The sequence below is a fragment of the Harpia harpyja genome, chromosome 16 (assembly GCF_026419915.1).
Source record: "Harpia harpyja isolate bHarHar1 chromosome 16, bHarHar1 primary haplotype, whole genome shotgun sequence".
NCBI classification, from domain to species: Eukaryota; Metazoa; Chordata; class Aves; order Accipitriformes; family Accipitridae; genus Harpia; species Harpia harpyja.
The window spans coordinates 31,358,196-31,370,944 of NC_068955.1; the positions used below are offsets into that span (position 1 = coordinate 31,358,196).

A 12,749-nucleotide genomic window follows, 5' to 3' on the forward strand; every position below is an offset into this window, starting at 1 on the left:
GCTTGCTTTCAGTAGCAGTTCATTGACAACAATTCTGACAAGTTTCCTACTCGTTGATCTTACTGTCATCACCCTGAAGTGTAAGTTCAAACAAAACTGATACTCACTCCAGCCCAAAATTTCCACGTATATTGCCACAGCATAAGAGAACTTTTCATAACACTTCTTGAAAAAAAGAAAAAAAAAAGAGCCCATAGACAAGCTTTAGAAGTCTTTATATATTCACAATAGAATGAAACAGTTTATTAAAAACAACTAATAAAGATATTATGTCTTGATTGCCAACTGTTATAATTTTCCGTCTTCTTCTCCCCACTGTTAAACTATCACTTCAGTGAAAATACTCAAAGACACCTTATAAATTTGATATAACTACTTAAAAGTACCAGAAACCATACTAAGACCATAATAAAACTGTATCAGTTCAACTCTGGAGCGATTTTTATGATCTCTAGACTAAACAAAACTGCCAGTGCAAGTTGAGCACAAAAACAGGGTGGGGGGTGGAGGGAAGATAACATTCAAACCAAAGACCAGAAATTCAGTGTGCAATTAACCAGAGACATCCACCCCCACAGAGGAAATACATTTCATTATATATTATCTCTCATATTATTACAACATACATACATCCCCAACGTTTTGGTTAAACCTGTGGTATTATCTCCGGAAATTGCACAAACACTGAAAAAGAAAGAAAAAGGAAACCTCTCAACCATATGTGACGCAGAAACGGATGAGCACTTCTGAGGACAAATTTACAGTGTGCACCAGTCCATTAATGTTTCTCATGACGCGCGTAGCAATTCTTCCCAAATTCAGCACACAATAAAACACTCCAAAAAGACACCTCTGAAGTCAACGCTCCAGCGTAATGGTACACAGAGGGGTGCTCTCTGCCCGCATGTGTGCATACCTACCACAGAAACTCCACGCCTGCTCGTGTCCCTGTTCCGCACAAGCCACAGCAGCATCCTGACACCGCTTCCTCACCCAGCAGGGAAGGCTGAGACACACTATTTCGGGTTAAGAGAGGCTGCAGGACCATCAGCGGATCATCCAAGCGGAATCAAAGTTAAAGATGAGTGAACTGTCTAAAAGCAACTAGAAGAGCAGGGGTTTGCTTTCAGCTACTAGGTTTGACATGAGTCTGTGCTGCATGGAGTGTTGGGCAATCATTTAAATAAAACAAGCAAACAACAAATTGAATTCTTCTAAATTTTATTAAAACATCAAAAATCCAAAACAGTTTGAAGAAAGAATATGAGGCGCAACTGGCCTAATTCCCTACTTTACCTGTTTGCCAATATTCAACTTTTGCCCTTCAGCTGAAAGAGTAGTGTGCTTTATTCACAAGCAATAAAATACAAATATTAGAAGAAAATCTATGCACTGTCATCTTGGAATTAATCAGGAAAAAAAACAGAGCTGTATAGGATAAAGAAAATAATAGATAATTATGCCTCTTCATGTTTATCTTTTTAATGTCCAATTCCCAGCATAAACATGCAGTCATATTTTCTTCTTTATTCTCCATGTCCCAGGCAACAGACTACAGACTGGGCTAGAAATGAAAGTAACAGAAGTATCCAACATGGACTGTAATGTTATAAACACTAAAGAATAGGACAAACAGACTATGTCTTCAGTAGTGTTCCTTTCCTCTCATCCCTGAAATATCATAAACGACATTTACTTTGATCTCGAATAGCCCCAGAGCAAATTTATCAGTTGTTAGTCATAAATCTACATGCATGAACTGAAGAGCTGGTCTGAAATGCTTATTTGGCTTCAGTTCTTAGTCTCTATCCCATGATTATACCACAAATATCCTTCATCATCTCAAGCAGTTTGGTGTCACTACACAAAAACTACAGCAATTACTTAAGCACATTTTCCACAGTTTTCCTCTTTTTTGCTTATATCAAGACTTTTTCAGTTTTTGGACAGGGAGAGCCAAATGCAGTCTCCCGATATACTGCTGTGGCACTGTAACACTACCAAAAAAGTGTCACTTTAGTCACCTGGAAACTTCTCTAGCTTTCTTCTATTTTTTTTTTTTTAAATAAAATAATAATAAGAAAAATAATCTGGGCTTAGACTTCAATTTCATTTTCACAAACCGATCAAATAGCTGACTTGCTACTTGTGCATAAGATAAGCAAAGATGCATATTCTCAGTGTAAGACAGCACAGTTAGCGTAGAAAGCCTCACATGAAACACACAAACGATGTACACTGACCCAAGATGATTAAGATGCTTTGCCTTCTACTGTCCCTATCACTCCACAGCCTGAAAGCACTTTACACAGATGACTGAACGCAACCTTGCAGCATCCTCCAGAACCTGCTATTTTGCTCAATAAAGCAGGTTAAGTAGCCTGATGAACATCAAACAAGTTTTAAGAAAGAAATGGTCCAGGTGTAATAATTAAACCACCAGAACAAGACGGACAAGTGCTCAGGCTTACAACTAACCTATGAGTTGTCTGGGTCAAACCCATACGAAGAACATTAGACAGCTTTTGCTTGGTCAACAGAAAGAAGGTAAGAACATTGAGAGCGGTCCCTGTGACCCGATTTAATGATTCTCACAGGTTACAGTCCACAATCTCAGCTCTGTTGAATGTCTATTTCAAAGAAATGTTTCTTGTTAAGATCATAGTAAAGACCAACCCAAACAACTGCCTTCTCGAGGACCACCACAAAAAACATCAGCTAGACTATCGTTAATGAAATCACATCATTAAGTAACAGGTTTTGAGCAGATGAGGTGGAAGTTTACAATTCTAAGGGGCTTTCATCTGCAAGTAACACATAAGCAAGTAGGCTTTAACAGACAAGGATTTTATAGCTCAGAATTCCATTTAACTTGAATTGAAAGGACTGATCCTTAGTTTCCACTCCTGAAGACGGCAGCAGTTACAGCATACCCTTCCCTCAGAAGTTACTTTCACACTATTAATTCTATCCCACATACTCCACACTCACAAAAGCTGCAACCACCACCCTAGCAGGCTGCAGGCAGACACTTTAATTACAGGTTGACAAACAACCCTCAGCTATGCCCTGCCCTTAGCCGGCCTGTCCCAGCACTGGTCTTTCCTTCCTTCCAGTTGCCAAGCATACCAAGTCACACCCGCTGTAGCCAACCGTTTCCTAAGGACCAGAATGAGCTCACAGTTCCAGCTTGGTTTGTGACCTAAGTCAGAAGGCAAGTCTGGATGCATTTGGGTGAAAGGAACAAACCTTTCAGCATTTGGGGATCCTTTCCTCTTTCTATTATTGCTTTCTTGTGATAAGGCCTGCACTGCCAACGAGAAGACTCCGTTTAAAAGGGTCTCCAAACTCATAAATGCACAGCTTGGAATCCTTAAATTGATTTAGATGCTCTCAACAAGGTCCAGCAGTTTTTGGTTTGGGTTTGTTTGGGGGTTTTGAAGGGGTTTTTTTGGTTTGTTGTTTTTTTGTTTTTTGTTTTTTTTTTTTAAATGTAGCTCTTGTTGTGTAAGGGAAGGAATCAGAGTTCTGTTGAAATATTTTTGTCCCAATTTGTAAATTAAGAAAGCATGAAGCCACCATTGTACTGGTTTTACCATTGCCTCAGGCTTGCTTAGATTTAACCAAATGTCATGTTAGGCACTTATGTTCAAAATAACATGTAAATTAATCCCATTAAAACAAGAAGAGCATCAGAAATTATTGGTTTTATTCTTTTGTCGATCAGCCTGAATTCTCATAGTTCAACGTGAGCAAAGGGCCATCTCCTTCTGTTGACTACTGGTGGAGCAGAACTTAGTCAATGAGAGAGGTTTTTCTTAATGTCCAGAGTGTAAGGCTGCAAAGTCCTGAGCCTGTAACAATGTGAAAATGTTTATAAACAAGGACCACATATATTGACTTGAAAAGCTTAGCACTGACTAAATGCAAAACGAGAGCCAAAATGTAAACAATGAATTATTTTGATCTTGTTTCCAAACATTCAGAATACAGATTGCTGACAGATTTGCTGGGCACTGCTGAGTATCTAGTGGTTTTATTGTGTTTAGAAGCCTCTGTTTCTCTTCTTTTGAATTCTGCTGGCACAATGGACAAATTGCTCAAGATAAACACCTGTTCATTTTACTTTAAGAAAGGACAACATATCAACTTAGTGAAGATCACAGGATTAATAGTACCTTTGGCCTTATTTTTTCATCTTCTTGCATTGCTGTAAGATGAGTTCTTTTTAAAAATGACCTAACTTCTAGTTCAATATTAAGATCTTGGGTTTAAGCTTCCAAGTGCAAACAAGCACTTTTGAGCTTCAGTTCTTTAAGTGCTTGAGTCCTAAGCCCACGCCCCTCTGCAACTTGGTAATTGCATAGTAAGTGAATTTTATACAGTCTATTGTAAATAGGTATGTTCAGTACTTTATTTCTTACATGTCATACAACAGAGGGCTTTATAAGCTTAAACATTTCCCTTGCAGTGTTGCATACCCATGCATTACCCATGCTAGGGAAACAGACAGAAAAATGAAACAGATAAGGAAGGAAGCTCTAAATGAATCATTAACTAGACTAATTGAATCATACCAGGTACATCAGCAGAAATAAATTATTACAACATGAAAACGTTACAATAACATTAATAACCAAACAAGATTTTTCAGTGTAAAAAGATCTTTCATCTCAACCCCATTAATCAAAACAGTATTTATTCAAAATTCACTGCCACCCTTTGTTACTATTGCATTTAGTTTTAGAAAAGCCCCAAATTAGGTAGAATTAAAATTTCAAAACAGCTAGAATATATACAACATCCATGCACTGGTTGATTGCTGATCTCAAGAAAGAGGACGCAATTGGTAATGCTAGAGATCAGTTAGGGAAGTTCACTGACAACCATCAACTCTCCCCAGATCAGATGAGTTTAGGTTTCAAATCACATGAGATATTAGATAGTGTCCATGAAAAAAACACTCTGGGGGCTCAATTCAGAAAGACTAGCTGACTGTATGCTGCAAGACCTTCAAACTGGAAATGAGACAATTTAATTTCAATTATTCCAATATCAGAAGACATGTACCTCAACCATATCACAATATTAAGAATATGAACACTCAAAGCTCATTCCTCATTTTCTGCAAACACACCAAAAAAACATTCAAGAGCACCGCAAATATCCAAATATTGCACTGGTGTTCACTGCTAAACTTTGAGCTAAAGCAGCATGATTTTTCATCTGAAAAATAATAATTAAAAAAACACACTACAAAAAAAAATCCTGTTATAACTTAGGGTTTTACATACCAAGGATAAAATTCTGCCCTGGCCTCAACAGCATTTGCTCAGTTCAAAGCCCTGGCTTTAGCAGTAACACCAGACTTCAGCCTCGACACAACAGATCACAGACTTTTCTCTCCAACAGGTTCCTTCTTCACAGGCCTAGCTCCTCAGTTTCACAGGGTTAAGCTGTCACCTACACCAATTCCACCTGAAATCCAAATATCAGCATTTGCTGCTAGTAGTTAAACGCTGAGGGAGTTTCAGCACTTGCTCTTTAACCATCTGCATTGAAAGGACACAAGTTTTATTGCCATGGTGTAATATCAGCAATTTGAAGGATTAGTTTAAGACAGCATTATTACTTCATTAATGAAGTTTTCCTTTACTATCACTAAATGAAATATATATACACACACACACACAAAAAACCCACTACAAGGGAAAAAAAATAGGCATTTTAGCTTTCCTTGATCTACCCTTTAACATAAGCAAGATACTTATCTGCAGATGTTTGTATTTTTTAATTGTGCATCTAGTGGTTTGCGTTTGTAGGAGAGGTGAGCATGTATATACAAGCACTAACATTTAGGCGTAAAGAATTTGTCCCTGTGGGTTTGTGGATATAAATCTAAGTTCTTGAATGTGTAGGAGTAGAAGCACACAAGGTATGCTGGGGGTACATTTCTACGGAGGTGAACAAAGCCATAGTTGAAATAGGATCATAGCTATGACCAGCTCATCTAACATGGAAACCTGTGCACAGGTCTATCATATTCCTGCCCGGGAATCCCCAGTAAGCAACGTTGCTTCAAACTACTGCTTCAGATATGACGACACAGAAGACAGAGGTGTGTGTTTGATTTTTTTTTTTTTTTAACGATTTGCAAACCACCCATGGTACCGCTGTACTAGCCTTGTATTTCTACTCAGCATAGTTTATAGATTGCATTTGCAGCTCTATTCCCCAAAATGCACCGTTCCAACATGCATTTTTTTCCTGAATAGTTGCAAAGCTGATAGCTTATTAAAATTGATGAGGCTTTTTATGAGCATACCAGTTTGTTCAGATAACAAAAGGACATTCTATTTATTGAAATGTCATTAAATTATTTTTTTTCCATGCTGGATTTCAGTACAGTACCATGACTATACTGAAATAAAAAAAAAAGTTATTTCAGAACATTTTGATAACTATAAAAAGGAATTTTTATAATGCCATAGCTCTAAAAATCCTCAATGTTAAAATAAGCTATAATTTTTAACCTATATTAGTGCAGTGAGAAATATAAAAGAAAATGGGGTTGGTTAGCGATACTAAATCCAAAGTCCATGCTTGATGCTTGGTAGGGTGTGCCGCAGTGTTTAGTATCAGAGAGTAGAAAATTGATCCCTGGTCTAACTTTACTGAGTCCAAATCATTCCCTCCCTCCCTCCCACCGTGAGGAAAGGTTACATGTTTCCCACCTCAACCCCTTTCTAAGAAAAAGACACAAGTAGAGCTTATTTCAGACTCTGTTTCTACTGCTCATCAGCTGACCAAACCAACAGGCTAATTTGTGGATTAGTTCCTCCACAGAGAACTTCAAGTGTTTCAGCTAAAAGATATGTGAAGAAACAGTGTTATCAAGTTAAATACCTCCCCCCCCCCTTTTTTTTTTTTTGCAAGAACATCTGTCAACACTTATATCTACAGAACACCAGGATGTGCTGATGCATTAAACAGCACAGCAGGTGTATTGGCTGTCACAGGAATGTTCAACAATAACCATGTAGTTAAGTACAACATAAGTGCTGTAGTTAATAGGACAATAATATCAAAATGTATTTGCAGTGCTGACAGTTCAGAGTCTAATGAACCATGCACCAGTCAAACACAGGAACATCAAGTAAAAGAATCACACTTCCAAGGTAAGTTCATATTTCTCCTCATCTCCCAACAAACATTTTAAATGAGTAGATGCTAATATTCCAAATTAGCATGTCTCAAAATCCCTGTGAAACTACCGGATGCATTCTCTACTTTAGCTGTATCAAACCAATGCATTTCATATACCCCCATGTAATTAAAAACAGAAAATAAACCATTAATTCCAATTTACACAACCTCTTTTTTTTTTTTTTTTTTTACCTTCCAGTAGCTATGTTGTTTAGTAGCTGCTTATCATTTTTGCTGCTTTTGTTTCATTTTCTTTCTGGCTTGCGTTGCATTATTTTTGCAACATTCCACCTAGACTCTGCCTAAAAAGACTTCACCTTTGGAGGCATTAACACATCCAGAGAGCTTTACAGAACTCCTTATGGCTGTAAGCTCAGATGACATTCCTCCTTCCAAGGCAGAGAGACTGAGTCCCAAGCATGAAGTCAGAACTCACGCTGACAGCAGAAAATGTCTCATAGAAGCAGCAAATAGTTGATTAAAGAACAGCCTTACAGAAATGGCGAATAAATAAGCAAGCCACAGATTATTATTTATTTAAAAATAATATTAAAATTCCCCTTAGGCATTTATAGAGTTCTAAACTTTACCATTCACACACCAGGTGCTGATTAAAACACATTTGTTACAATACAGAATACTACACTTTCAGCCTCCAAAGCCTTAAGAACAGTGACTGGACTATGGTCCTTGCTGGGAGCTTAGTCACTGAAGAAATACAGGTCTAAACCTCAGTCTCTTGAGACTTTACGAAGATTTATGTATTTACTTACTGTTTCTTAGACTCCAAAGAAGCATGCTATCCTGATCTAATAATGAAAATAGTATTCAATAGATCATAATGCCAGAAAGGTCCATTATGATAATCCAGTGCAATCTTCTGCATAGTACGCTGCCATGGATTTCATCCAGAGATTGCAATGCTTGACTGGAGTTAGAACTTAACCTCTAAGTGCTTTTTATCTCTAACATCAAACTCGGTGCTATAAAACAAAACCAACAAACATATGCCATGTTCGCAACTTACAAGTACTCCATTAAAATGCTCTTACGATAAAAGAAACAAAAATGACAGTAAAGCAAGTTTTCCTGTTCCAGTTATTTTACTGCTTGATCTAGCTCAGATTTAAATTAATGTGAAAGACAAGATCATTTGAAAGCACTGTGGAGAATGATGTGAATAGTCCTAATTTACAATTCCTACAGTGAGAAGAATAAAGAAGTTACTTCAAGCTTTTTTGCATCCATATAAAACCATTTGTGGTCTTACAACTGCAAAAAAAGCCATTTAGAAGATTCACTGACTTGTGTCCGCTAAAATACTACTGACAGACTGTCACAGGAAATTGCAGGATACCTTCATGTGCAGTTTTATTCAATTTTCAGACTTAAAAAATGCGTTCAATTATTGACAGAATTGATCTGCAAGACAGGAACAACAAAAGAAGCAACAGAATCCAATCCTTCTGTGGCCAGTGACTGCTTGGTATTACACCATACAAGCGTTATCATAACTGACCATTTGGTGGTTTGAATATTTATAAGCATTTCCCTGCAGTCACTCATGTTTCCATTGAACACCAGCTTCCATTCATTCATTGCAATTTTTCCAAGAAGATTTTTCTTCAGAAAAAAAGAAAAAAAAGCTCCCTGAGGAACTGACTCTTCCTCTCCATTTTAAACACAGAACCTGCATAGCAGAAGCACAGAGCAGAGAACAGCTGAAGTGCATGTTTTACTTTACAGAACAAAAATATTTTATTCCGGTTTCCCTAAATAAGGAACAAGAGAGGAAACCGAGTCCTCTTTTTGAACCTGGTGACAAATACCTCCATAGTATACAAAAAATTATGACAAGTGTTTTGGCAGAGGACAAGATATCCTCATACCTTTATAGTCTTCCATCTAAGAGCTTGTTGTTAAAAAAGTAGATGTCTATGTTTGACTTTTAGAGTTTATGTCTTGTACCAGTGCCAAGAGCACATCCCAAAGGGCTCTTCACATTCATTTCATATGCATTTAGTAACACTGTCAGTGGACAGAGGGCAAGGTGCATAAGAGAGTTTTTGTGAGCACCCTAATAGCAGCCATCCTCTTACATTGTCATTTGAACCACGCTGACCCAACGGGGACAGTCACTGCACCTATCTACTAGTGATCTGAATTGCGACATTATCGCTTTGGTGAAGGAGAACTGCAGGAAATTGATGCACCCAAGGAGCAGAAGTTGAGTCACCCCTTCTCTGACAAAGTGCTTCATTAGTAACATTCACCTAAGGTATATTTTTTCCTCAGAGAAAACCCGCTCCTTTACTTGTCTCTCGTTATGAGATTATCTTTTGAAGAGGACCAGTCCACTGGGTTTTATAAAGAGTTAAATCAGAAAGGTATTAGGCATGGAATATCTGACCGTAACAATGAGGCCAGCAAAAGTCATGAAACTGTGTGTGGTACACAGAATAGTTTTCTAAATTGAATGTTTCTCTAAATTTTCCATGGAAAAATATGGTGGTACTCAGTGTGACAATGCAAAATAAACAGTGCAGCTTCTTAACAGAACTGTCATGACTTAAGCCTTTCAAATTGCTCCTCAGTCTCATAGGAAGACGCCAACATTCCTCTATCTGCTTATTTGCTTAACTGTTCAAAAAGTCTGCTTTCTAAACAAATTACAGAGGTAAGTACCTTAATGCTATGTTATTCTCATTACTGAGGCACCATCCTACATACTCACTTTGGCAAGCTAAGCACAAGCTCTTGTTTATTGCACGGGTGTAATTACAATACAGGTTTCTGCTAAACTAGAAGGAAGTCCAAGTAACACATAGTTATAAGTTTTTGCTCAGAAACTGAATGTTACTCCCACAAAGGAAAAAAAAAAAAAAAAAAAAAAAGTTGTTTTCCCTCTCCAGGCTGTATGTGGGAAAAGCATCTTTAAGATGAAACTGCAAGATACTCACTACAATATAAATTTTGTTTAAAAACAATAGTGGTATTTTCTGAAGAGCAGCTTATAAAGCACATTTCATCTTATGGTTACAGAGAAGAATGTTTACATGCCAGTTACAGTAAAAACGCTCAAAACAGCAGCTGGTAGAAAGTCAGGAGACATTTGTTAGGACAACGGGGCTTGGTTTCCCACAGCCTCCGCACCTTCTATAAACTGGTACATCTTAAGAATAAAGCAGGATCGTTCTTGCCTGGTAACACCGTCACGTCTGCTTGATGCACACAAAAACCACGACCAAGTTGCAATTCATATGAAAAGAAAAACCAAAAAAACCCCAAGTCCATAGAAACCAACGATTTCACCGTAAAGCTTGCTGGTATGAAGATTAGAAATCGTAAAAGCTGGGTCTTACCATTAGCGTTTTTCCCACAGATGAGATGCTCGTAAGGTTGCAACACTCCCCAAAGTTCAGCATCGTTGTTGATAACCATCTCCAGGGTTTCACCCGAGATCTCCCCTCCTCCACCATCCGGGCTCTGACTTGCCAAAACCCTAGCCTTAATCTCTTCTACAAGGTTTTCCATGCAAGCGGTTAAAGAGATGGCTGCATATTCATGGATCCTAACCGAGATCCTAGTGTCCACCATCCACCTGAAAAACCTCCCCACTGAGAAGGTGAGGCCACATCTAGCCGATTTACCTTTCCTCAGTCCATCTCCAGCGCTCATGCTGTAGAGAGAGAGCGCCTTGACAGTCGCCAAGACACAGCTTTCTGACAACGACCAGCTCTGGATGAGCTTGATGGCGCTTTGCACCTCAAACCTGGTGCACTTGGAGTGCATCACGCTGAGGCGCTGAGCTTCCCTGGAGACCCTGATCAAGGCTCGCCTCAGGAGCTGCGAGAGCCGCCTGACAGCTTCCTGAGAAAAGGTTCTGGCGTTGCCATCTCCCTTCCCTTTTCTGAGAATTCTTCCAATGTCTTCATCAGTCCAAGGGTATTCCTCTAGATCCGGCAGCTTAGGACACTTGGAAAAGATATCTGCAACCTCGGGGTCTTCCGGCAGAACAGTGTTCACGGTATCCCAGCTGTTGTTCCTACTGTTCATCGAGCCCGAGTAATACCACCAGTTGCCTCTGTGCTGAGAAGAGGTGAAGGCTTGGGAGTTGGACTTGGAAGAAGAGAGACTAAGGGACCTGCAGGAATCCCCTGCCCCATAACCAGAGTCCAAAGTTAAATCCTCCAGGGTCTTCAGAGTAGAGCTGTATATCCCAGCCATAGGAAAGACTGGTTAAGCCAACCGCAAAGACCACGAAAGGTGAGGCCGGAGGGGGGGGGGGGGCAAGATCCCTCCTGCGCCTACCGAGCCAGAGCCGCCCGCCCCGCCGGCGGCGAGGGAGGATTTACAGCACAGCGGCGAGGAACCGCACGCCGGTTCCGCCGAGGGCCAGCTACCTCCATCCCGCAGGGTGGCTGCCCTCAGCCATCTTCTGCCTGGGGAAGGACGGTTGTGGAGGCAGCCGGCGGTCGAGAGCCGAGCCCCGCCGGGCAGGACCGGACCGAACCGGACCAGACCGGACCGAGCCGCCAACTGCCCGGGCAGGTCGCGGGGCCCGCGGAGGGCTGAGGCGGGCTCGGCGCGCGAGCCGCTCGGCGGGACACTTGGCGGCGGCTCCGACTCAACTTCTCCGCCGCGGGTCTGCCGGGCTCCCCGCACCGCCGCATGCAAATGACCTGCGAGGAGAAACACCAATCGGCGACGCCGATGGTGATAGTCTCCGCCAGTGAAATCCGAGCTGGGCGGGTAGTATGCAAATAACACCGGGCGGGGGAGGCGGGGGGGGAAGGAGGGGCGAGGGGAGGCGAGGACAGCCGGGCAGCGCCGGCGGCTCGCCGGTACCGGGCGACAACGAGCCCTCTTCGCTGGCCCAAGGGGGACTGCCCGCCCTGCCCCGCTCTCGGGAGCCACGCGCGACCAAGCCGAGCTCTGTGGCCGTTCCCTGGGGCGAGGGTCGCGCACGCCTGGCCCCGAGAAGGGTCACCGCCTGAGCGGTGGGGGCGCGGGGGATTGCGCGGGCGACCGCGAAGCCGGTGCGCCGGCTCCTGAAAGGAGCCTTTGTGCGGCGGTTTACACAGCCCTGACCTTGAACCGTGAGCTGGGTATGAAACGGAGGTGGCTGGTTTGGATCTCCCCTCCCTCCCTCCGCCCCAAAAACCATCGTCCTGCCCGGGCCGAGGGCGCCCTCCCTCGGCTGCACCGCGCCAGCAGCGGAGCGGGGAGGGGGGAAGGCAGGAGAGACCTTATTCCCCCGTATCACGTTCTCAAGTTCTTGCAATTCAACTTTTAAATGCAGTTTGCACATCCTTCTACAAGAAGTAAACCACCCCATCCCACCCCCCGCCAAAGATCACAAGCCCGCTACTATTTACGGCCACTCCAGCCTAAAACCATCCAGGCAGAGACACAGGCCAGGGAGCCCTAAATGACGTTAGCGGTAGGTGACAAGGATCCGACACGGAGAGCCAAGGTAGCCAAGAGTCCATTTTGTTCATGCTCAGCCTCATTTCACTCCTCCACACAGGAAACTGCAGCGA

The 12,749-nt window shown here is 41.6% G+C and overlaps 1 protein-coding gene across 1 annotated transcript in view; it reads right to left on the reverse strand.

Moving 5' to 3' along the window:
• The window catches only part of ABTB2 (ankyrin repeat and BTB domain containing 2), a 135,947-nt gene extending 124,093 nt beyond the window's left edge, over nt 1-11,854 (reverse strand). Inside the window, exon 1 of the mRNA XM_052811728.1 lies at nt 10,569-11,854. Within this exon, the coding sequence (XP_052667688.1) occupies nt 10,569-11,433 (865 nt within the window). The 5' untranslated portion in view covers nt 11,434-11,854. The remainder of the gene's footprint in view (nt 1-10,568) is intronic.
• Between the last annotated feature and the right edge of the window lie 895 nt (nt 11,855-12,749).